This window comes from Phocoena phocoena, chromosome 5, assembly GCF_963924675.1.
Source record: "Phocoena phocoena chromosome 5, mPhoPho1.1, whole genome shotgun sequence".
Lineage (NCBI taxonomy): Eukaryota > Metazoa > Chordata > Mammalia > Artiodactyla > Phocoenidae > Phocoena > Phocoena phocoena.
The window spans coordinates 112657764-112685053 of NC_089223.1; the positions used below are offsets into that span (position 1 = coordinate 112657764).

General features: G+C 37.3%; 1 protein-coding gene across 4 annotated transcripts in view; it reads right to left on the reverse strand.

The window, feature by feature from the left end:
• Positions 1-2352: 2352 nt before the first annotated feature.
• The window catches only part of CAMK2D (calcium/calmodulin dependent protein kinase II delta), a 279011-nt gene continuing 254073 nt past the window's right edge, over positions 2353-27290 (reverse strand). The window contains exons 14-18 of one of the 4 annotated variants that reach the window (XM_065877934.1): positions 12742-12817; positions 8004-8098; positions 5889-6117; positions 3904-3999; positions 2353-2758 (exon numbers count right to left, since the gene is read on the reverse strand). In XM_065877934.1, the coding sequence (XP_065734006.1) occupies positions 3933-3999; positions 5889-6117; positions 8004-8098; positions 12742-12817 (467 nt within the window). In that variant the 3' untranslated portion in view covers positions 2353-2758; positions 3904-3932. Of the gene's footprint in view, positions 2759-3903; positions 4000-5884; positions 6118-8003; positions 8099-12741; positions 12818-27290 lie in introns of those variants that run through there. The other 3 variants (XM_065877933.1, XM_065877935.1, XM_065877936.1) reach the window with 3 other exon arrangements.

The following is a 27290-nucleotide window of genomic DNA, read 5'->3' on the forward strand; positions in this document are numbered from 1 at the left end:
GAGAGGCATTACTCCAGTAGAGAACACACAAAGATGTATTTCCAAAACAATGTGGTTGGCAGAAGAGGTGAACACAAAGTATTGTCAGTACTGAGAGAGAGAGAGAGAGAGAGTGAGCTTAGAGCATGGTCTAGGGAGGTTTGCTGGAGGGGATGATAGTCTAAATTGAATTTCAAGGAATGAGTAAGAATTAGATTGAAGAAGTAGGGGAAGAATATTCTAGAAACATAAACGTGTGGTGCTTTTAATAAACTGAAAGAAGTTGAGTACTTCTGTACACTCAAGTTCAAGTTGAGGGGTAGCGGGAGATGAGGCGCTTGCCTATATATTGGAGATGATAACACAGAAGTATTATATGGTCAGATTTGGGTTAAAAATGGAATCTAGCTAGCAGCCATGAGAAGGATGGAGTGGAAGGCACATTTAGAAATTTTTAGGACTCTTGTTTTAACTGCTTTGTTCTCAGAAAAATTTCCCTAGGAGAGACAGATTTTGTGCACACAGTAACTTGTCATTATCATCACCAAGTACGTTCTTAGAAGGAAGCTCGGTTCAGTAGCTTCATCTTTATGTCAAAGGTAAATTATGGACTAATGAGACCATATAGTGCCATTGGCACTAGCCAGCGTCACACATGCATAAATAAATACAGTACCTCTTAAAAATAAAAATGGACACATTGTCAGCAGAAATCACAAATTTATTAACTCTTAAATATATCAATCAGTCATTTACCATTATGGCAAGAAATATATACAGTGTCCCACGGTAAACTGCAGTGTTTCAAAATGAGAGAAGATAATTAATAAATGTGTAATTCAATTGTGGTGGAGAGAACAAATCACAATTTCCTCATGTCTTAGTGCGGAAGACAAACTTGATCTACAGTAATAATACTTCAACACCACATGCTAAAAGTGTAAAAAAAAAAAAAAAAACACCCTATACCTATTTTGTTAAAAAATACATGTATGCCACGTATAGCTGCTGCACAAAAAGGTAAAAGAAATTAAAAAGGGAAAAATGAGGCCATTATTTTTTCACAGATCTCATTGGCAGGTTAACATGGCCCAATACATTTACTGTATATATTTTATTTTAAATATATATTGTTTTAAATCGTGTAATAATTATCAGAAAAGCTTCAATCCATCTACCATACATCCACTAGCAACAATATCTAAGGTGATTAGTAATCAACACAGAAAGGTGAAATGAGAGAAAAGAGGGAGGGTTGATTTTTCGATTTTTTTGCTTCTGCTTTAAAAATAGGCTTCTGAGGCTTGTGAATTACTATTGTTAAAATAACGCTGATGAAGATACCATGCACTATAAAGCATTTCAGGGAGGAGAAAAAGCCCCACAGGAACTGAGTAAACAAAGGAGAAATGAGAAGCGCACAGAGAAAACAGGGACAATCCCGCCCGCACCCCCCCCCCCCCCCCCCGCCTTTTTTTAAATAGGAAAATGCTAACTCCTCGAAGGAAGATAATGTTACTCTGACACATGAGAGAAGCTACAAAAGCACAAGTCACAGAGACAGAGTTCAAAACAAACACTTAGGAGAATGGAAAACACCCGCAGGCCTCTCTAACTTCAGAAAACTAGCCAGTGATGACACAGGAGGCGCGCATCCTGCAAGGCAGAAGGAAGTGCCTTTGCACAAAATCCTGATCTACGACCAACTTGGTACTCTCCTGGCAACTGCACCAATCAGTAAGACGTGGTGCAGGTACGGTAGGAACCTACTTGCTTTTATTCTAAGTTTAAACAATTCTAATACCTCCAACATAGTTAGGATCCCTACGTCCAAACTCGAGCAGAATTACAAACTTTTGAAATCTTCTTGACATCATTTTTATGGGCCCAGAAGATGATCAAAGCACTAGTTTAGCCACCTCCAAAAGGCCTGTTTTTATTTTACCTTCATTATGCAAATTTCACTTTTCTCACACTACTAGACAAAAAGAGAAAAAAGAATGAAAAACAGAAAAATATAAAGGAAGCAAACAAAAGTAATAAAGAAATAGGAGAAAATGAAGAAAAAAGAGCATAGGTTTGAGAAAGGAACAAAAAATTCAGCAAATTTCACCAGAACAGTGCAAGTATACCCTAAAGTGATCAAACTCGTCAATGACGTGAATTTTTCCAGTTTACACAGTTTGACCAAAAAAGACATGACTTTAGGTAGTAGCAAACCCACCGATTCTCGCTTCCACATTCATAAGTGATTCTGCCCACATATCAATCCCTTTAATTGTTAAACAGCAACACAGCTTTCAGTGAAATATCATCCGTTTCAACCAGGATCACACCAGGAAACTGAAGGTAATTTCTTTTGCCTTTTTTTGTTAAACAAAAAAGCTAAAACAGGTGAACAGCAAAGAGTTTTTAAAAACTTACATTTCTGTTACAAACTGTCATTCAAAGAACGATAATTTTGAAGTCTGTTAAGTCTTGGCATAAGCAGAGAAACCGGATGAGTAGGTTTGTACTTGGAGTATTGTGGAATTTTGTCTGACCTCCCCCTATTGTTTGCCAACAGTGATTGAAGTTTGCATGGAACATCTCCATAGTTGAAGTGTAAACAATGTATAGGAAGGAATATATGACAAGATGATGCATCACATGTGCATTACACGTAGGACCTTCACAACTTCATGCACTCAGAAACATGCATGAAGAGGAGGAGAGGACGGCCCAGGGTTACCATCCAGGTGAGAACAGAGAATGCAGAAGTGGCACTGTTGATACTTAGCTGAAAGGAGAGAGGGGAGACATAAATTAAACTGTTTTACAAAGTATCATCAAATTGCTTTGCCGAAGATTAGGCTAGGCTACGATTTTATAACTCAGCAGTTAAGTAATAGATCGAAAATGCTACGTATAAGAGGTCTTTGCTTGCAGTCATTACAAGAGAAAATGCACAATGTTAAGCAATTCCTACTGTAATTTGTCAATTTGTCCACACAGAGCTAAGCTAAAAATAGACAGGGACTCAGGCTGCAAGCACATGATGAAATCTAAACATACCGTTCAAGCATTCATGTTTACCAGACAAATTAATAAACGAATAGCATTATTTGGTTGAAAGAGACGAAAAGTTTAAATGCATCCTTTAGCTTCTGTCATTATTCTTAGACTCTGCTGGAAATCAAACCTAGAAGTCAATTTTACAGCCTCAGAAGTAGGGAAAACACGATTATTCTTATTTAATTGGAGGTCTTCTTTCTTTAAACCAACAGCTGGGAGCACTACCTCTTCCAAGGTCTGACAAGGTTCAGTGCTTTGAATGGGGAAAAAAATTCACAAGAGTACCCCACGTATCTGAATTATTCTAATCCAAGGTAAGAAGCAAATCTTAGGAAATAACAATGCAGGCATGAATTGAATTACAGTCAACTTCCAATTATCCTCTGGAATTACTCGCTTTGTTTTAAATTTCAGCTTGACTTCCTCCTCGGGGTCAAATACCATTCTACTCAGTCAGGCAGAGCCAATTAGTCTAGTGTTAACCTTAGCCAAGAGCAGAACAGGAACTGTAACCTCTTGTAAAACAGTAAGACTCCAGAAGATCCTAGAGCCTGATATAAATTAGTTCTGGATAATTGAGAGTTGTCTGAATTGACCCAAAGAGAATTGACTTTTGATGTGAGAACTCCAGGATATTCCAAACCTGCCACAATCCATGTGCTGAAGGTAGGGTCTCCTCAGCACTTTAGTACCTTGAAAATATGGGTTATGCTACACAGTGGTGCCAACCATCAGACTCAAGAGCTCATGCAAATATGGTTTTCACTGAAATAATGTGAGGAAATATCCTCAAAGGGAGGAAAAACAGCCATGCAGCTTTTCAGCCATTAGCTCCAATCACAAAGTATCATGGAGCAGGGTGTTACTTACAAGACCCACATGGGAATGGTTTTCAGGCCTTAGATGTTTTGCCACAAAGAGGTGCTTCCTGAGAAGTTTTCTTTCCCATTTGGAATACAAGATGGCCTATTAAGAGAAGCCCCATTTAAGCCACCTGGCATAAAATGAAGTTTTCTTAAATAGGCTCTATCCCATAAACACTTTAGGGAATTGTAGAAAAGCCTAACCTAGTACTGAATGAATGTAATCTCTTCTGTATTAACTGGAAATTGGTGCTGTACCTCTTTGGGGTAAAAAACACAGAAATGCACAAAAACAGGTGTCTTCATTATCGTTACCTTCCTTTGGTCTTTCTCTTAATTACTTAGCTATTTTATTTTTTGGAGTGAATTTCAACCTTTTTTTTTTTTTTTCCTTACCCACTTTTTACAAATCCAACAGTGATACATAATAAGGCTATAGAGAAGGCCATTGAAAACCACTGTGGTGGGACATTATTAAACTAAGACATTTTGAAGGATTCTCTGGAGTGAATTGAATGGCTGTTTGTGTGGCCTTAATTCCCCATCCCATGCCCCCCAGATATTACCAGGTAATCCTGGTGAGAGAATCTGGAATGAGATCCACAGTTGGCCGAACGTCTACTGATTCTGAACACCCCTTCTTGTTCTCATCTCACCCCACTTTCCTGACGCAACCTCAATTCCCATGATTCCCCTTGACTCGAGCTGGAGCCAGCCTTCCTTACTGACAATCCTCTACTACAGGAAGCTAACATCTGATCCTGTGCTTTTCCTCACGATGCCCCTTGAACTTGGACTATCTTCCTTTTTGTTCTTTGTATCCTTCCATTTCTCCAAATTCCACTCCTCACTTAAGACCTTGTTCAAAATTCTTTTAAACACAGTATACTTCCAAACTGTTATAAACAGTTTGCTACATTAGTCATTCATTCCCTTCTACACTGAAGTTGATTATAAACTTTTAGTTTTTTTCTTTGGTATTGGTGATAAGCTGCTTTCTAAACTAGAATATAAGTTCCTTAAGGGCATACATCTTTCACCTTGCATTTTACCTGGCACATTTTACATGCACCTATGTGATGTGCAATAAGTATGTCTAATTATTGATTGGAAGAGCAGACATGACATCTGAGGTAGAGTGGTGTAGTGAGAAAGATACTGAAATACCTAATACTTGCATCTTAAATGCTGTATTTCATAAATTTCTCGTAATTGAGCACCCGTAGAAAAAACAGTCTATGAAATGAAGCTCCTGATATTATACAGCCTCCCCACAGTATCTGGGGGGGGGGGATTGGTTTCAGAACCCCCGAGGATATCAAAATTTGCAGATGCTCAAGTTCCTTATATAAAATGGCACAGTATTTCATATAACCTACACACATCCTCCCATATACTTTAAATAATCTCTAGTTTACTTATAATACCTAACAAACACAATGTAAATGCTATGTAAATAGTTCCCTGCAAGACAAATTTAAGTTGTGCTTTTTGAAACTTACTGGAATTTCTCCACCCCTGAAAATTTTTGATCTGAGGCTGGTTGAATCTGTGTGTAAGGAAACCATGGATAAGGAGGGTCAACTGTATTGGTCATTTTAGAAACTTTTTCCCCTAATTTTTCCCCTTCCTCTGCCAATTGTGACAATGAAGTCATAAATAGTTTACCTTATTATATGAATTCTCCCTGATTTTTTAACCATAAGAGAAATCAGCGTAATAGGGTATCCTCTAATTCCTGTCTAAAACTATTGTGTACTTTCTAGGGCAAGTTTCAATCCACAAAAGGCTAGTCTGATTGATCTTTCTGGAGAATTATAGACTGCTTCTCATGAAACATTAATTCCACCAGTGTAACTCCCACCAGTGTAACTGACCACTAAATGACCACTAGCATTAAGTAACAGATGCCATGCTATTAACAATGGAATAAGTAAAAGACGGTGACCAGGGGTATATTAACAAAGAAGCTGACAGCCTGGAAATATTTACTTGATGGGTACTGTTCGCGACCCCGAGCGATGAAAATGAACATTCTGCCACTTTCCATCCCGGCGGTGCCACACACGTGTCTCTTCTGACTGCATTGTTTTTGGCATTCCGCTGCCATCCATGTACTGTGTGAGCCTAATGTATGCTATGCAGGCAGCATCATCGCCTACCAGATGTACGTGGGGGTTCAGGATAATAGTGTGGATTGGTTTATTGCTTTTGGACAAAGCTGAAAGAGAACAACATGGAAAAGAGAATTTAGTTTCTATGTAAAGTAAACCAAAACCAGTAATAACTTCAGTTGGGACCAATAAATAGAATGCCATTCATTCATTCAACTATTAGTTCTTTGCATTAATTGAATGCCTGGTACTGTGCAAAGTATAAAGAAAGAAAAAGAGAGCAGAAGTAAATAGAGTCATTATTTTCTTTGACTCCCTTTGTAGTTAAATTGTATGCCACTCTGAAAACTTTGAGAAAGCTGGAGCGACATATTTATATTGGGAAGTGGTTAGGAACAAGCCACAATATGAAAAGAGATGGAGAAGGGCTGGCCCAGGTACACGGAGCAGTTCCTGTCTTTCCGGTGAAGGAACCACTGGGGCAGCTGACAGGGTATCCTGTGGGCTTGTTCGTTTTTTTGTTAGTTGGTGAAGTACATGGGACAAGGGGAACATATCAAGCATGGAGACTGCTGTCTCTAAACAGGCTGTTTGTTTCCCCATCTCATCCTGTGGCTCCTTTATTTAGTAGCGTCCATTCTATGTTAGTCCAGCTGTGGTTATCCAGTAAAAACCCAAAATTTGGTGTTGGCCATATAGCCTGATTCTGATTCTCTAGCTCTTTTCTTTGGTTGAGCAGCCCTCACTGGGCTCCAGCCTTTGTTGTTTTGACAATAGCTATTTATTCTAGTTATTCAATGACTGAGATGTGAAGATTTAGTGCAGATGATTGATGCTGCTGCTCTCTTAGATCACTAAAACAGGTAGAACTGTTTTACCTGTTAACCAAACACGTCCTCCATTTTCAGAAAAGATCTGAATAAATTACTTAGTGCTACAGTCATGTAAAAACTAATATCCCATTATGAAGAATATGTATTTATGGAAAGTAATGATGTACAGTGTCATGTTGAGGTAAGTTAAAATATTAATGGGTTAATTATTCTTTTACTACAGGTGAGATGGTGTCAATCGAGAGTCAACTGAAGAAAAACATTATGAGATGCTGTCAATCACAGTGCGGGATGGAACAGAGAGAACATTTACTGAAGCTTTGTTAAGGCCAATTTACCACATAATTATCTTTGCTTGCAAATGTCCAGTGCATATAAGACAAAGCAATTCATTAAATGTAAAAATCCATGCCAAGGCAGACATTTTCAGTGCTTATAATTACTGGACGTGAGCTTGATTATCCTAATCATTACTACAATTCCTCTTTAATTCATCAAAATCTCACTGCAAAAGGTGAATTCCCTCCCTGCATGATACCTAATGTCGTTATGTATGAGGGAAAGGAGCATAAAAGAAAGAAACTTCTGGTCTACACTTTTCTTGGTGACCTGAAGGAATTCTGCAGGAGTTTCTTTTGTCACTTTCTCTTTCCTCTGAGACCATTAAAATTCTTGTAATTGGAACTGAAATATTTATCTGAGTACTCATCTTCATTTATATTTTACCTTGAAAAGGAGCATTAATTACGCTTGAAAGCCCTCCTCGATGTCAAATATTCTGGCATGCTGTGGTTTTTTATCTTTTCATATACAAACAATGTTTTATGAAAACCATTTTCATAAAACAATGTTTTATGAAAAATTCAACAATTTTTGGTCACTCATTTCACAGCTTATATTATACATTCACTGGGACTTCTATGGGGTATATTCAATCAACATCACTTTTTTATATAAACAGATACTTTTCAAAACACATCAAAACTCTTTAAGGCTGTCATGTTTTTCAATTTCAAATACAAAAATATAAAAATACGATGCAAAATGCTGGACTAAGGTAAAAACTCTCATTGCAGCAAAGAGTCAAAGAATCTGTAAATTTGGGAGAAATTCAAAGAGAATTTGGAAAAGGCATGATAGTAAATTTAGAATAAATGTACCATTCTCAAAGTAGAATCGATGAAAGTCCATCCCTTCCACTAAATTACCCAAAGCTTCAGGTTCAAAAGCAGTAAGGCCTGGGTCACAGATTTTCCTGTAGGAAAAAAAATAATAAATGAGTTAATGTATTTCGTTGTTTCACAGTATCTATTCTTATTTATCAGCCAATGAAGGAGTTTTTTTAAAAATATAAAATTTCTATCACAGGGCTTGGCAAGGCGGTTTGAGGAGCAGACCCTAAAAAGGAATATTGCAGAGACCTCAGACAGGGGCGAGACAATAAAACCAGCTCCAGCAGGCGGTAATCTATCACACTTTAGGAAGTTTCCTTTTTTAAAATGCCTACTTTTCAATTTCCAAGGTGAACTCTCTAGGCTTTCCCCAGTTTTTCTAATTCCTTAGTTTTTTAGTTATGAGTTTATTATTTTTTAAATGCTCTCCAAGTCCAAGCTACCCTCCAAGTCCTATAAAATCAACTTTGGCTCTGAAATTAAATACTTTTGGAATAATTTTTGACATCATCTACATTCATATCAAACATGTATATAGGATTGATTTGAAGGCAGGTGTCACATCCTACACTTTCTGGCAATGTCTGACAGACTTAAGTAACCTTTAATTAACAAGCTTAATTAACTTAAAATTAATGAGATTCAAATGCACATTAGTTTTCTTTTTAATCCTAGAAATGTAATTCAAGAAAAACATATACTATTTTAAATATTCAGAGAAAGCTGATGGGCTTTCTTGGAAAATTTTATTTATTCAATGAAGAATTGTTAAACACCTACTATGTAGCAGATATTCTTTGAAACAATTATAACACAACAATTAATACTGGAATGGAAATAAATACGAAGTGCTCAAAAACCAGATGACATATATGTGAGAAAGGAAAGTTGAGCTGGGCTTTCTGGAATGAGTAGGAGTTTTCCAGGTGTGTGGAAGGGGGTAGGCAGAGGAGGGCAGCAAGTACAATGGCAGAGTATGGTTGGGGAATGATGGGTAGTTGCTTGATATGGTGAGCACTGGGTCTGGGTATGTTTATAAGTCCCATGGAAACAGGAGAAAATATTTCCTTGGGCCTGTGGTGATCAGCTTAGGCTTCTCACAGAAGGTGCCGTAAAATCTGGATTTGAAGAATTAGTAGTTCACAAAGTTAGATAAAAGGAATACGTACTGAAAGATTTTGGATCATTTATTAATTTGGTGGGGCTACATCTAATTTCGTATGGAAATTGCCCATTTGGGAGGCAAAATGTTTTAGTTGTTCAACAGAAATGCAAGTTTCAAAAGGCTCACTCATTATGGTTCTTGAACGTATGGTTCACAGAATTTTGGAATTGATTATTTTTTAAGAATACATTTAAAGTAAAAAATCACAGTGGTTATTTGTTGTGGTAAAGAAAGCCTTAGTTGCGGGTGGGTATTTTAAACTTTGCCTCAGACTTCCTGGGGGGCAGGTATTAAAGCTCAAAGTTAAATATACATAATCTCTTTCTAAGTAGTAAAATGGGAAAAACAATGTTCCCATGGTAACAGGACTTTATTCTGCCAGGGGCTATTACTTTATCTATAAATATGACTTTTGGTTGTCAACATTAGTGAATCAAAATTTTTTACTACTTTATATCAGCACCAAAATCACCTGAGAGGGGCTTCCCTGGTGGCGCAGTGGTTGAGAATCTGCCTGCTAATGCAGGGGACACGGGTTCGAGCCCTGGTCTGGGAAGTTCCCACATGCCACGGAGCAACTAGGCCCGTGAGCCACAACTACTGAGCCTGCGCGTCTGGAGCCTGTGCTCCACAACAAGAGAGTCCGCGATAGTGAGAGGCCCGTGCACCGGTGATGAAGAGTGGCCCCCGCTTGCCAAAACTAGAGAAAGCCCTCACACAGAAACGAAGACCCAACACAGTCCAAAATAAATAAATTAATTAATAAACTCCTATCCCCAACATCATAAAAAAAAAAAAAAGTCACCTGAGAATCACTGTACTATGATGGACCTTTTTACCCAGCCATTGAGTCAAAATACTTGAAAACTTGTTCATGCGTTCTTTCTCTCTCTCATGTTTCTTCTATGTAAGTAATGTATGTATGTATCTCTCTCTCTCCTATCACAGGCTTTGGATTAATAAAAGATTCACAAAGCTGCCACTTGACCTGTGGGTGTGTATGCTCTGAACAGGTGTTCTAAGGACCAGCTGACAGGGCTGTACCAATACATTCTACCATGCAAAAAGCTCCCAAATGGAAGGTCCTCTTGGATTACCCCTGGGTCTGAGTGTACAAAATCAAGCCAGATTACAGGCAAAGGAATTCGTAAACTGATGTGATTCCAAGGAATTGCATTATTTAAAATACCCTATTTTAAAGTGTCTGAGAATATAGGAAATGCTATATTTTGCCACTTTTTCCTGGCTAACAACACCAACAAAACACACTCTACCAATCCGCAGGGGAATGTTATTCCAAAAGATTTTTATCCTAAGTATATTATATTTGAAGCATCATATTGGGTCTAACAAAGTTATATCAGCAGAAAGAATAGAAGGGAACAGGTCTTACGGCACAGAATTCTAAACAGCTCTTTAACAACTGTTCAACTGTTTAATTCTCTGACAACAAACAGTGTTCTTTTAAACTGCATTTCTTACTAGTTCTTTCATTCTAAGTATACTTTTATTAGGTCCTGTTAAAGAATTGATAAACACAAATACATATATATGTATATACTTGTGTTTGTATGTATTTGCACACACATTAATTTATAAGAAGCAGTCCTAGATTTAATTTAGTTCTTATATTCAGTTACTCTCTTCCATATTTTATATTTGGCTATCTATTTGTAACTGATGATAAAAAATATCTTCTTATTATACAAAACTTGGAAGGAAGCAGGAAATAAAAAACAAAACACAGTTTCATCTCCCAGAGGCAATATCTTTTTTCCTTTTAAAAACCAATTTGTCATATTTCATTCTGTTTTTATATTTTCTCTTATGTAGTTGGAATAATTATGTACGCACACGTTTATATCCTGCTTTATCTTCAGTGAATACTCGTAAGCGTTTTGCCAGATCGCTAGAAATTCTGCATAAGTATCCACGGTACGAAACACACCACAGATTAATGTTACCATAATGTTGGACATATAAGCTGTTTATAATTTTTCACTATTTTGAATATTGATTCCATAAATATCTTTGTTCACACTTTTTGTCCCTGTTTTAAATTCAAAATCCATGCCCATGTTAAATTTATTTTTTTTGCATTACGCGGGCCTCTCACCGCTGTGGCCTCTCCTGTTGCGGAGCACAGGCTCCGGACGCGCAGGCTCAGCAGCCATGGCTCACGGGCCCAGCCGCTCCGCGGCATGTGGGATCCTCCCGGACCAGGGCACGAACCCGTGTCCCCTGCATCGGCAGGCGGACCCTCAACCACTGCTCCACCAGGAAAGCCCTAAATTTTTATAACTAGGAACATAGGGTTAAAGTAGTGATTTGAACCTTTGGAAACACTTCCTGGTATAGAACTGCGACCCAAACCCCTGCTGTCACCACCACTCTGAAAGTCTGTCCCCATTTATACTCCATCAGGTGGTGGGAAAAGTCACTATTGTCCTGCAGTATCTGTGCCCCTTTGGTGATCAGTGGAGTTTTTATCCATGCTGATTTGATCGGCAGAAAACCCTCCTTCAGATTTGCACACAACTAGTGGACATCAACATGCTTTCATTAGTTTACTTGTCATTCATATTTCCTCTTTTGCTAATCGCTCAGTTCCTTTACCTATTTTTCCACTTTTCAACCTTATCTTCTCAATCTAAATTAACTTTTGACACGTTTTACAAATATTTTTCTGTTTTTTTGGTCTGTTTTATTTTGGCTTTAAAAAAAATTAAAGTATATTAAGTTTCATCTATTTAGGTAGCCTAATCATTTCACTTTTTCATTTCACTGACTTCCCCTGCTTTTAAACGTAGATCTTTCCAACCAGAGATCAAACTCTTTTCTGCATTTAACACTTTCATTCAAGAGGACCTCACTAGTATGGTATAAGGGGAAAGCTGAGAACTGATTTTTTTCTCCACTCAAATAACTAACTTATTGACCCACGTTCTTTGCACAATAAGCCTTCACGCCCTATTTGAAAGCTTTACTTTTATTTGATCAAAGTGACTTCCTTCAACACCTATGGTAAACTTTAAATTTAACGTTAGAATGCTTTCTTCAAATACAATTTTATCTAAGAGGCAAACCCCTAAAAGAGATGAAGATAAAGTTGAGCTGTGCTGGCTGGAAAGGGAAAAGGCTGCCAGACGCTGCCTCCTACTCTTTCTCTGTCCCATCACCTCTGCAGAACTGCGAGGAAAAACATCTCTTAAGCCAAGTGCACTATTTACGTGCTTTCGTGTTTCTTGTGTGTTTGCTCTCATGGATTGCTCTGCCTGGAATGCCTTCTCTCACATGGAGGTGCCAGAGGGTCAGGCTTCTGTGCACTGACAAAGAAATCCCAATCCTCCTATCAGAAGTCTCATCTTCTCTCTCTGAAATCTTAATTACATTTATTTCTCTCCTAGAGGCACCTGAGTCATGTATACGTTGGAATGAAGCTATTGTGGGTGTATCAAACCTGGCGTTAAATAGACACGAGTCAGGTACATTGAAGAATGCATTCATATAGAAAATACTTTGTCATATGCGTGAAAGCAAAATAAAGGTGCCTCTACTCACGTGTAAGCTTCAAAGTCCCCGTTGTTGATAGCTTCGATGAGTTGTTCAGTAACTTTGATAATCTCTTGCTTTCGTGCTAAAGGCAAAGATAAAGAGTTGGGTGAGAATAAAGGGCAAAAGCCATATAAAATTACTCTAATGGTACTGCTATTTTCTTTAAACAGGGTATTACCAGTTAAGACACATCCCTCTCAGAATCTTGGTGTTATCCTCTCTACAGTCTTGCTGCTCAAACGCACAGATCAACATTAGGTCCCTATTCTGGGAGCCTGGCAGAAACACAGATTCTCAGGTCCTACTCCAGAGCTACAGTTTCAGAATCTGTATTTTACCAGGACCCTCAGGTAAGCATGTTCATGTTGGAGAAGCACTGCTGCCCTCCCTTTGTTAGAAAACGACAGTCACCCAGAAGGTCAAGGCTATATTTTTAAAAAGTAGTTCTTATTACCTTTACCAACATGATTGAGTTTACGAACATTTTTGTGTTATTTTAATCTATCTTCACAGTATAGCTGACATCTTGCATTGAGATATTTAGCTTTAATTATTTGCATTTTTTTATTGTCCAGCTCAACTAACCCTACAAAAGAGGATGCTAACGCTGTAATTGCCATCATATTTAGATAAATAGCCTTCCATAAACTGTAAATTGGAAAAAGAAGGTATGAATCAATGCTGTGGATGGAGATGGAAGTCCCCCCATATGGCTGTCAACTCTGACAACAAACATGATTTGTTTCTATTTCTAGCCCATAACCGGTAAAATTATTAATAGTTGGCTTGGCTCAAATCCCACCTACTTCATCTGCCTCAAGTGTTCTTTCCCATTTTGGAAAGCCTACCTTGTATTATTCATTTGGCAATTAAGCATATGCTATATACCATGACAACTTCTTTAAATTATTGTTTTAAATTGTTACTTAACTTGGTTTACTGTGTAATGTCTTCCTAGTTAAATTAAAAGCTCCCTGTGGGCAAAGAACACGTTATTTCTTTGTATCCTCGAAAAAGCTTTATCCAATGTCTTTAATAAAACAGATGCTCAATAAGTTGAATTTGATCAACTGATTTGATAACCTTTTCCTGATTTCAGAACAGTATTCTCTTAATAAGGAAATAAAGGCATGAAATATTTTAAAAATTAAATTTAATTGAATTTTGTTTAAAGAACATTGTGATACTTTCTTAAATCACTGGAAATAAACTGGGGGTAATCACAAAAAGTTATTTCCATCTATCTTAGATAGGCTGCTATTCATAGAAAAAGCTGAAGTCTGGTTTTAGTTCTTATTGATTAAAGTCAACCAGTTTGCATTTTTAATGAATCTGATCTTTTTTTAGCAGATTCTTAACCACAAACTTAAAAGTTTATATTCACTTTCAAAACTCCAGGTTATTCCCCTCATTACTGAACTGCAGGACACTGAGCCCCCTTGGGCTTTGGCGACCCCATCTGGGCAGTGTTTATTTGTTGGTTGATTTTGCTGTGCCTGGTACTTCCTTTCCCATTTGCTATCATTTTGTAACACACATGCTGACCCTTTTCCCTTCCCCTTCTTTTCCTTGGGAAAATACAATGAATAAAGACTTATCGGTACAAAAAAAAAAAAAAAAAAACCAAAAAACTCCAGGTTATCCAGGTTGTGATATCCCTTATTTAAAACAAATGTCCTGGTGCTTGGTGATCCCTAGATAGGAGGGATAGGTGATCACCTAGATAGGAGGGATAGGGAGGGCGGAAGGGACACGCAAGAGGGAGGAGCTGATTTACTTTGTTACAAAGCAGAAACTAACACACCATTGTAAAGCAATTATACTCCAATAAAGATGTAAAAAAACAAAAAACAAATGTTCTGTAAACCTAACTTGACTTTACTGAGATTATATGAGACTACCTTATAAAATACGGTTTGTCCACAAATGGTTGCTAACAATGTCAAGGTTGATAATATCAAAAAATAATCTCCATACAGGTTAGATTCCATACTCAGTTATTTACATAATTTCATTTATATTGAAAAAAATAACATAAGGTTTCTTAGCTCCTATACACACCTAAAACATTTCCTGCCCATGATCATCTGATTAATGAACAGCTATAATATATCGAACACCAAAGCATACTGACAGAAGTAGTGGCAGGGAATAATTCTGTAATAGGGATGGTGCCAATGGCACAGTTTAGCTTAATTTAGTTAGGCAGTAAGTGATTCATCTGTCTGTAGCGTCAACAGTATGAACATTTGGCAAAAACGCATGACAGCTGACCCAATTCTGGAATATAAAGGACACTGGTGCAGAGGAGCTCAGAAAATGAGATTAGAAAAATGTGACTACCAAAACTTCCTCCTCGTATTAAATCCTCATTTAAAACTAATTTAGGATGCTATGTGGCTAATAGGAAAAAAAAAACTACAGTTTAGAAAACAATGTTAATTTTTTAGAATAAAAGAAGGAAAAAATGAACATAAGATCACTGCCCTTTGAAGAGCTTCATTAGGCTAAGAGTTAGTGTACAAAGTGTGAACAGTTCTGGGTCACCTTCTGAAGTTCCTGGAAGTCTCTAGATTCCTTCAGAAGCATAATATGCAACTAGAAACATCGGTGTACATGGCCATGTCTCACTCTGAACCACTATGGAAACACTCATTAGCTCTTCGATAGTCTGCATCCTACAACTGGCTTAATTTTTGTCCTGCATAATCAAAGCAACACAAGTTGCCTTCTTAGTTCTTATTTTCAGAAACAGTGGTGCTGTAGCTGGCAGGACGGCACATGGGAAGTAGCCAGAATGCTTCTGTACTGCATCATCATAAAAGCAACGTGCCTCTCTTGGCTCAGGAGGGGCCTGGAACTCAGTTATCTTTAGAGTGCTTATTTCCCTGGAGCAAAGGCGCTTGAGTGAGTCAGGGCAGCACATGACAGCTGACTCTTTAAAGGAAAGCAGAAGGCTGGGAATGAATCATTTGTATATAGAAGTCTGTTGTGGTTGGAACTGTTGCCACAGTGACCTAGAGGAAGAAGGAGGGTTTGATGCTAGCTATATCTCCTCTCGCCACCAGTGAGGCTGAGGAACAATCACTGCGCAAGGTGCCCGGATGTCTATGGTCTGGGGGGAGGGGGTCACTATCCTCTGGCCTTCCCTCTTCCTGAATGTCAAGTAATGGCCACTCCGGAAGTCAAAGTGGGGAGAGCTTGAGAGGTGTCACTAATTACCCTGAAGGTGAGGGAAGAGTGTACCAGTAAGGTGTTCCCTGAGTACCAGAAGCTTCTAACCTCATGGCTAGACACTTAATCACAGGGAACTGATTACCAAATAGTTTTATTTATAGAATTGAGGTGCTCAAGCCTATACCCACAGGTCCCAAAAGTAGTTTCTGGGGATTTCCAGGTTCCTAGGGGAAAGGCAGGAGAGAAAAGCAAGCAGCAGAAATGCTCCAGATCCTGAGTGCGATTACTTTCCATGCAATTCTGCAAAAGAACTGAGAACACTGCCATGTTCAAATTCATATTTTTTGTCTCTTTATTGTTCTAAAGAAGCCTGGAAGAGAAAGATAAGAGTGTGAATGGGCCCAGTGTTTAAAAAAAAACAAACAAACTCAAAAACCAAAAAAAAAAAAAAAACAAACCCTGGGAACCGAGAGTGATTATGTAATAAAACAACGGATAGATTTCAACATTTCTCAAGCATGATCAGATCTGAGCATCAGGACAATTCTCTGAGATATGCAGACCGATGTTACCTCTCTGGTTAACAGAGAAGTACAGAGTACAGGCACTGCCCAAAGGCACAGAGTTTGCTGGTGAATCCTTTCTGCCATCTTGAAATACTCCCCTTTTTTCTCTTTTCTCTGTTCTCATCATCTCACTCTCATTTGCAATGTGGACTTGAAACGTTTCAATTCCTTTTAAAGGCTCGGTCTGAGGCCCTCTTACCATATACTGTTATCCCTATAGTTCTATCTACACCAGTGTTTTAAATTGCTGTCTGTATCCCATGACTCCCAAATTGTTACCTTGTTTCTAGACTTTTCCTCCAGGTCTGTATGTCTGTGCCTATTTTGGAATCTCCGTTTGGATATCTTTAATGCGTCTGGAACCCAACATACCCTAAACTGAGCATATGAACTTCTGTTGCCACAAACCTATTTGCTCTTCCAGGGACATCCATCCTGGTGAACGGCATCATCCACCCAGGTGCACGAGCCAGAAAGAAGCCTGAGGATCATTTTTGACTTTCTCACACCCCCACTCCAAATCCAATCCTTCAAGTCCTATTGATTTTGCCTTTTCAAGGCCTTACACATGAGTCCACTTCTTTTCTTCTTACCATCACTCCGGTACAAGCACCCATCATTTCTTGTCCAGAAAAATTATCTGAAGAGGGACTATGAAACCTCGTATAATCTAAACCCTGTCCATCTCACCAGCCCCACTCAAAGGCTGCCTTACTTTATCCTCTACACCCCACCCATGGCGCCTTCTCTCAGCAATTCAAAATGACCATGCCTCCTCCTATTGCCAGCTCTTCATGTGAGCTGCCCTCTCTTCTTGGGAAAGTGTCTCCCATTATTGCCTTCATTTCTTTTATCAGCTTTCAACTCACCTATTATTTCTTCAAAAAATCCTACTTGGAGTCTCATTTTAGGAGAGGTCCCCGTGTTATAAGTTCACACATATCCTACAGGTGCTGTTTAAAAGCACTTGGTACACTGGTACTTACTTCTTTGTGTGTATTTGATCAGTTTTCTCTATTATTATGTTGTAAACTCCAGAGGGGTAGGTACCTCACCATTACAACCCGCATCTAGCATAGTACATGGCATAGAGTAAATGTTCAGTACATATTTGAATGAGCAACTCAAGTGCTTTCTTATCCAGTCATCCATGAGTCATATAATTTATCCTTAGCAATTACCGTGTTGTTTCCCAGGGTATGTCTTCAGCCTCTTCCTCATTTCTTTTGATTTTTTCTTGGTAATCTCATTTATTCCTCTGGCTTTGACCATCTACTGAAGACTGCCAAATCTCTATCACGAACCTTAAATCTTTCTGGGCTCCAAGTTCATTTTTGTGACTGCAATCTAAACACTCCCTGTTGTCCTGGCATTTCACACCTGGGTGCTCAAAATTGACGTCAAGCATCTTCCTTGCAAAACCTGCTGCTTCTGTTGTATTTCTCATATTGGATGGTGGCATCGTAATCTACTCAGCTGCCTACACCAAAATCCTTGATGCCTCTTTTCAATTCCTCATACAGTTGATCACTGGCTCCTCTTTATTCATCCAAATCTTTCTCAGATCCATTTCTTCCTCTCTGGGCTCATTGCCATTGCTCTGATTCTGGCTGTCGGATGTTCCTAACCACTCCTGCCCTGAGGTCTCCCCCTTCTCCTTCCATACCCTCTCCTCACCAGCCCCTCCACTCCTCACTGCTGCAGAATCATCCCTCTATAGAACAGAGCTGACCGTGCTGTTCCCCCACTCTCTGGAAGCCAAAGCTCACACTTGTTTGTTCTTTTTTGTTTTTGTTTTTGCGGTACGTGGGCCTCTCACTGTTGTGGCCTCTCCCGTTGCGGAGCACAGGCTCCGGACGCGCAGGCTCAGCGGCCAAGGCTCACAGGCCCAGCCGCTCTATGGCAATGTGGGATCTTCCTGGACCGGGGCACGAACCCGTGTCCCCTGCATCGGCAGGCAGACTCTCAACCACTGCACCACCAGGGAAGCCCTGTTTGTTTATTCTTTAAAGGTTTTCCTACTCTCTTTTTTTCCAGCTTCATTTCCTGACACTTCTTTTCCCCCAGGGCTCCCACATAACCTATTCTACAACTACACCAAGGGGCTCACTCTTTCCCAACTAGTCCTGGCTCATTGATAATTCTGTGCCTTTCCTCTCGCTGTTCCTTCTGCCTGGAAACTCTGTCTTCTGCCTGGAAATCTCCCTCAATACTTTGCTCCAATGTTACCTCTTCTGTATGGACTTTCCTGAGTGTTCCAGATGCAGCTATTCAATCTCACTGTGGTCCTCCTATAGCATTATCACAGGATGTTCACAGATCTAACCAGGACATGACCACTTTCTACCTTTTAACACCTAGTATTGAGTAAATGTCTCAATGCATGCACATATGAATCCATAAATACATGGATAGACAATGTATATAAAGTTCTTTGTGCATTTTAATGCATTAGACAAATGCCAAGTATGGAAGTGATGATGATCATGTCTGGTAGCAGCCTGGCTGTGATTATGCTAACTGGAAAGGCATTCATGGGTCCTGCGCATCTCAAAATCAGCAGAATTACCACCATATATGAGGCCACAGTATTTCCATGGGGAAGTAATCTGTATAGGTCTAGAAAGATTAAACTAGGCACATCTATCAATGTTTAAACTTATAATTTCTTTTAAGAGAGTTGAATGGAGAGAAAGAACCAAGTTATTTGAGCTCAGGCTTCTTCTGAATCTTTGTTCAGATTTTAAATTTATTAGTTTGAGGTGAAAATATTTAATAATAAAACTTATTCAGAAGACTAGTTGGTCTACAATGGAACTTGGGTTAGGAAATAAACTGAATTTATACATGCAAATTGAGATTCACTAAAATGTTAGCAGAGTATCGAATATTAAAATCTTTTAGTGAACTGTGCCTAAAGATTTACTTATTCAGTGATCAAAAGTTGTTTAGCTTTTTTTATATGTATCATCTTAGCTTAGTAATTCTACTCATTTACTCTTTGTCAATATTTATTCTATTCTCTCCCATAAATCGTACCCATGTTTTCTTTGGTCAGTCTCCCAAGGCAATAGAAATAAAAGCAAAAATAAACAAATGGGACCTAATCAAGTTTACAAGCTTTTGTACAGCAAAAGAAACCATAACAAACCAAAAAAAGACAACCTACAGACTAGGAGAAAATATTTGCAAATAATGTGACCAGCAAGGGCTTAATTTCCAAAATATACAAACAGCTTATACAACTCAACAACCAAAAAACAAACAACCCAATTGAAAAATGCGCAGAAGACCTAAATAGACATTTCTCCCAAGAAGTCAAACAGATGGCCAACAAACACATGAAAGTATGCTCAACATCACTAATCATTAGAGAAATGCAAATCAAAACTACAATGAGGTATAACCTCACACTAGTCAGAATGGCCATCATCAGAAAATCTACAAACAATAAATGCTGGAGATGGTGTGGAGAAAAGTGAACCTTCCTACATTGTTGGTGGGAATGTAAATTGGTACAGCCACTATGGAAAGCAGTATGGAGATTCCTCAAAAAACTAAAAACAGAGTTGCCATATAATTCAGCAATCACACTCCTGGGTATATATCTGGACAAAACTATAATTCAAAAATATACATGCAGCCCTATGTTCATAGCAGCACTATTCACAATAGTCAATATATGGAAACAACCTAAATGTCAATTGACAGATGAATAAAGATGTGATATATATATATCATGGAATATTACTCAGCCATCAAAAAGAACGAAATAATGCCATTTGCAGCAACGTGGATGGACCTAGAGATTATCATACCAAGTAAAGTAAGTCAAAAAGAGAAAGACAAATACCATATGATATCACTTATATGTGGAATCTAAAATATGACACAAACGAACCTATCTATGAAACAGAAACAGACACACAGATGTAGAGAACAGACTTGTGGTTGCCAAGGTGGGTGGGGAGGAATGGACTGGGAGTTGGGATTAGCAGATGCAAACTACTGTATATAGAATGGATAAATAACATGGTCCTACTGTATAGCACAGGGAACTATATTCAGTATCCTGTAATAAACCATATGGAAAAGAATATGAAAAAGAATGTATATGTATGTATAACTGAATCACTTTGCTGTACAGCAGAAATTAACACAACATTGTAAATCAACTATATTTCAATAAAATAAATTTAAAAATTTTGTTCTATTTAATTTAACTACGCCTTCCATGTTTCTCAGAGTTACTGGGTACCTGCCTGCCAGAGACTTGAAGGACAGGGAGGTTAAGTGACTTACTCAAGTCATCCAGCAAATTCAGAAGCTGTGCCAGGGCTGGAGATTTATTTGGCTGAGGTACTGTCTGCTGTTTAATTCACTAATCTATGTTCCTTTCCAGCCCATAGTGCCTAATTCAATATTTTGAAATCATAAACTTAAATGAACTACCTAAATGTCTTTGAACTTCCTCTGGGAAGGTGACTGATGACTTAATTACTGAGCCAGAGTTGTAATTAATTAATACACCAATTCCACAAAACTGGGTATCCCATGGTTTTATTGTCTTTTTCCATGCTGCCATTAACAAAAATAACTCTTGGAAATAGTTTTTATTTTAGGCAAATATACAAATTAGGATCATTTTCATGTTCTGGGTAGTTTTATAGAAAAAGGTGCCTATCGACTCATCTATGTTTGGAGTTTCCTGTGCAATTAACAGCTTGTTTCTTAGTGACTATTTTTATTTCACTAGTTTGATATATTAGTGAATATTTAGGAGAGTAATTTCCATTATTTTGGCTTTCAAAATCAAAGTCATCGAAGATTCTGGAGTTGATTGGTTTAATACTCTATTATATAATATTTTATCCAAATATAACACCTGGAAATTACCAAGCTTCTAGTCAAGCCTGCTTTTCAAGAAATTATTGTAAAGCTCACTTATCCATAATTCACTTGTTCAATAACACCAATATTCAGCCTTTTAATTGCTAGAGGCCCTCAAGATTTAAAAGATTAATTATTCAAATCATCTTTGTACTTTGCTCTATAAAAACCTAACTACTCTGAATTTCAAGGCATAAATTGTTAATTGGGAAAGAAGTACTACTAGTCTTAGTCCTGTTAAATTGCTATGGTCTGACAGTAAATGATTAACAAATATTTAAGAACAGAAAAGTCTGGCATTGGGATCATTTAGTGTAAGTGAAAATAGGTTTAGATTTTTAAAAAAGGTTTGTGAAGATATCATTGGGTTACAAAATATGGCTGTGTCATTCCTAAGATGAGTCTGAATCTGAAGATGAAAAAAAATATTTACTATTTTTTTTAAAGATTAAAGGATGTGTAAAGTATTTATAAAGATTTTCATTAAAAATGGATTACATAAAAGTTTCAGGGTCTAAAGAAGCTATATATAGTTATACAGAACATTTGCTGATATAAAAGAATTCAGTCCATCCACATTAAAGTAATTGGGTAACTTTTCTGCCACCTGCAGCTGACTTGCAGAAGCTAGAGATAGGACAACATTATGAATACCATTGAGTATTCTAAGTATTAAGATGTTTTATGAATTAGATAGGTGTGGTTCCACTTCCAGTTAAGAGTTGACGACATGGAAAAAAGAAAGATTTAAGAAACTGGTTCAAAGAATCATATCAACTGCTTAGATTTAAGATTAAAATTGTAGTCTCCGGGCATCAGGTGTATATATTTGCATGATAAGAGAAATACTAAGCATTCTCAAGAGGTATCTCTTTCTTCCACTGCAGAACCAAGGTGATGGTTAAAACTACTGTCTCAAAAGAAAAATCAGACTAAGAAAAGAGAGAATGAGACTTAGGATTTTTAAATATTTGGAAAGTTATTTTTTGCCTTGTTTTTGGGGGGCTTGTTTTGTCGTGAATGAAATCCAGCTTTCCCCAAATCTTGGAACTTTAATGATTCCAACTAACCCCTCCAATCAATTTTACATGTTATTAGCCAAAACAGGGCATGTATCTTTCAGGTCAAAAGTAAATGCCAACCTGTTCATGCTCTGTCCTTCAGTATGGACAGGCAGTATAAAATATTGAGAAGAGTTAAAATCTTGTGCAGCCGTGAGTGTAGGCTTTTATTTTTTTCAATGATTTCTACTGCTGTTGCTCAGCTTATAATTAATTTAGTTTCTGTTAAGTAACCTATTCCTTTAAAAAAGTATAAAATTTGACTTCAATGAAAAACAGAATTCACTGTATGCTTAGATAAGTTTATTTATAACTCTACTTTCCTGAATAATTTAACTGGTAGATTCATGAATGCTCCCTTGGACCAAGAATGCAGGAACCTAGAAGGCTATCCGCCATGGTAGAGAACCGTCATATATCTTTGTTCATTTTGCAAAAAGCAAAAATAAAAAACGAACAGAAAGATACACCAAAATTAATTGAAGTGTGATGTCTTTGGATTTTTTTGAGAAAGCACCAGGCTGACTACAGTTAGAGTATAAAAAAATGTTATTCTGTGACTACATTTATTAAGTCCCATATATTTTTTAAAGGTCTTTTCCCCTTGTTTCCAGGTTCACACAAGTTCCTAAACGCATTTCAGTATTTCTCACACCAGTGTTTGCTTCAATGAGGTTGACACTAAGCAGTTCCCTCACCCACCACTGTACAGATCATACAGATATTTTAATTGTAAGAACATCATTTCACTTCTTTCTAAGTGTTAAGTAATACTCATCTCATTCTGACCAATTTCCCTTGATGAGACTGACAAGATAAAACAGCAGATCTTACTACTGTTCAAGAATATGCAGCAGCAGCTGCTCTCATTGTAATTCCATGCTTTCTAGCTAATTCTCATCTTCAGCAACTTTCATGGCAAAGTCTATCATTATCCAATCCATGCTTCCAGAATCATTGAATGGAAACTGCAAGAGCAGATCAGGTTTAGTGAAGTGGAAAAAAGAGAGGCCAATTCACAAAATATGTCATAGAACCCAGTCACACCACACATTGTTCAAAATAACTAGAGCATCTACAATCAATAGTAAATTAGGGAACTAGTGAAAAAAGTTAATGGAACAAATAACGTATCTATAGTTAAGGAATGCTTTTAATTTGGAAAATTATGGGAAATTAATAGACTCTCTTGATAAGTCAACTGTATAATGCATTTGTCTACAGCATTGTAGATCCAAGGTCAGGGCTCGATGTAATATATGTGCTTATATGCCTGACTTTGATGATCTGATGATTATTATAGCCTTCTGAGATGTCAGACCATGGATTGAAAAGGCAGAGCAGTAGTCAGTCTGGATAAATTTATAATGGGTTATCACAACTTGCAAGACATACTTAAGGTTTGGAGGAAAATAACCTCCTATTTTCACCACACACACACACACACACACACACACACACACACACATATTCACAAAATGATGTGAATTCCTGTAACTCTTCTCATGTCCCCATGCATTTGACAGAGAACAGTGACAAGACTCCTAGGACCAAGAGTCATTTCTGTGATTAGTTACTGCATTTTTCAAAACTTAATTTGGGAGGGTGAAAATATCTTATCAGACCAAAAATTCTTCAGTGAGTTTTCACGGCTAATGCTTTTTATTAAAGTGATATACCTCACACTGGCACTATATAACCGCTTTAGCTCTGGGATATTCTGATCTAAATTCAGCTTAGAAAACTGATTTAAAAGTATGTGGACCAAAAAGGTTGCCTACCATTTCAGTAACGTACAAGAATGTTGCCATCAAGCCATCAGCCACTGCAGCCACCCCTGACGGTGCACCCTGAGGGGAATTCAGGATGGAAAAAAACGAGGATACTGGCCCTAGATAGTTAAGATGCATATCAAAGGAATAATTTCAATGAGCCCAGACTCTTGCATCTTCCCATACATACAAAGCACTAAATTCACTAACTTGGGATGTCTGTTTTCGTGTGTGTGTGTGTGTGTGTGTGTGTGTGTGTGAGATTAGCAGTAATCTTTTGATGTTCCACTAATTTTTTTTTTTTTCCAGCAAAAACTTCTACATACCCTGGCTCTTCCCTTACCTCTTTGGGACGCCTCCTCAGAGCTATCTGAGAGGCTGCCGCCTCCCAGGCTATAGTCCTCAGTAAAGTCCTCGAACAAAACATAACTCTCAACTTTTAGATTGTGTAGTATTTTTTCCTGTTGACAAGTACTTGTTGGAATATCTTGGCCAAATTTTACAAGGCCAGTAAAGTTATTCTTGTTTTAATCAATGTGAGTATAGAAAGAATTACATTTATGAACTATATATTTCAGAACTAACAACATATTACTGTTGCTTTCATTTATTCTAGGATATATTATAAATGTAAATTATCATAAAATGTAACATAGTAGATACATATTTGTGAGTATGAAATACTTTTTTCCATTATTTGTTGAATATAAAAGATGAACATTCATCAAAGACACCATTCAGGTTATCTGATGAGTAATTAACAGTCCACACTTAGAAACTTGAAGTTCCAGGGGGACAGACCACTTAGAACGCCTATAAGGGTTATCTTTAGCACTTGCATAGGCAGATTATACAACACATCACAAACCACTGAAGAGGAAATTCTTCAATAATTCACAACACTGCTCATGTTAGAAAATTCTAGTACAGACTAAAAGGACCTTACCAACTCAGACACAGGCGCTTACACATTCATCCCAAACAAACATTTTGTTTGTTTTATCCTCCATAACAAACAAGCAAGCACCACACTTCATTTTTATTAACTGTTCATATATTTAAATAGCGTTAGTAAGTTCCATCTTAGTCTAATTTTTTTTTTTTTTTACTTATAAAGATTATAAATGAAGAACTTCTATTTCCTGAAGAGAGATTTAAAAACACAATCTCATATGCTCATACCATTTCTACACTGGTCACAGTACCTCTAAAAAAATCACTGGTGTCTCTTTAAATAAGCTGTCTTTTCTGTCATTAGAGACTGTTAAGCTTTTCAGAGGTAATTCTCTCTTCTTCAGCAGTATCTTTACATTTTTGCTCACCGTAACTCTATACAATGTAATAGTATACAATTTTTTTAATTAGAATACTATAATTCTCAATAAACTAGTTAAGTAGAGAGAAAAAATACTCTGTACTCAAAATAGACACCACCACAGCAAGTTATGTTCCCCAATTGAAAACATTCTCTAGCTCAAATTGAAAACAAATGACATTCTGGAGCACAATTTCTTCATTTTCTTTCTTTTAAAATCTGAAAACACATAGTGATGATGGGTTTTTGTCTATTACTCAAACTTTCCCTAAAATCCCAAATTCTCTCCTTAACATTTGCCATCTGTGTTGTGCTGGATAGACAGAGTGTAAATAACCACATGTAGTGACGTTAATGAAGAAACCAATAATCCTGTAATGAATTACTTCAAAAACAAACAAATAATAGGTCTTTCACACTTAAGCTGTTAACTTCTGTCAAGATGGTTAGTTTCCCTCTGAGGAAACACTGAACTGGCTAATCACAGTCTCCAAGAAGGACATTTTATGTTATGGCTCTTGAGATAGTTTGCTTGAGAATTTGGCATAGATACACTCCTCTTAAAATATGTATTTTACTTTTGTCAAAAACAATCAGTCTACATACTTCTCTTTTATTCTCATCAGGGATAATCAAGACACACTCAAAATAAGCCAATTTTTGAAAACACGTGAAAACATCCAGGGATAAAAGGATCAGTTTAAATGAGGAAAGACTGAGTCATTACTTAAAATGTTATGTTTAATTAAAAACAAAATATGTCTCTAAACTCAAAAATTTTAAGAGTTCAAACAAAATTAACTTAATGCAAAAACCTCATAATTAATTTATTAACTTATTAAGTGCCTACTACATGATATCATGGAAGCAAAAAAACAGTGAATTAAAATAATCTAATTGTTTAAAATTCATGACAAATTAAAATAATACTGTTACCTTAATAAAAGCTTTTTAAAAATATTGGCTTTTGTTTTAAACCAAATATGAATTTATTTTCTGTACTTGGGCAGCTTCTTTGTTTGCTTATGTAAGTAGATTGGCTAGATTGTGGGTTAAGATTGTGGGTCTTAACGTTTACAGATGTTTACCCACTTATCAAAATAAATGGCTTAGAAAATAGAAACACTGATGCTACAATAAAAATCACAGGTCCCTTTAGATTTACGGACTCTTTTACTAGTGAACCTCTGTGCTTATATCATGTACTCATAGGAAAGAATGGCCAGAATTAATGTAATTAATTTTGCTGACTATCATGGGCCAGGCATTTAACAAATATTATCTCTAGTTAACATGACTACGTTTTGTTATTGTTATTATTGTTAGGTTTGAACCGCACGAAATTTTTACTTCTGAAGGTAAAAAATGGTTAAGTATTGAGACATCATTATCTCCACTGTACACAATATGACTCAGAGAGGTTTACATGGGCAGCTGGATTGCTTAGCTCGTAAAAGGCTGGGCTGTAATTCAAACCTACTGTCTTTGACACCAAAACACATCCTCCATCCACACAGGAAAGAGGATCCTGTGACTTACTTTTGAAATTTTCATTTTCTATGTTTTTAGTTTCTCAATTATGGGGTGGGGCAGGGAACACGTGGACAAAAACCTATGGAGATAAAAAGTTGAGATGTGATCATAACTTTTAGAGAATTCTAGTCTTTTTAGTGACTACTAGGACATGGCATGGTTGATTTCTATCTTATTTCCTTCCTCCATCAATTAAATACTTATTATTCCTACTCTTGCCAAACACTGGTCTAGATACTGT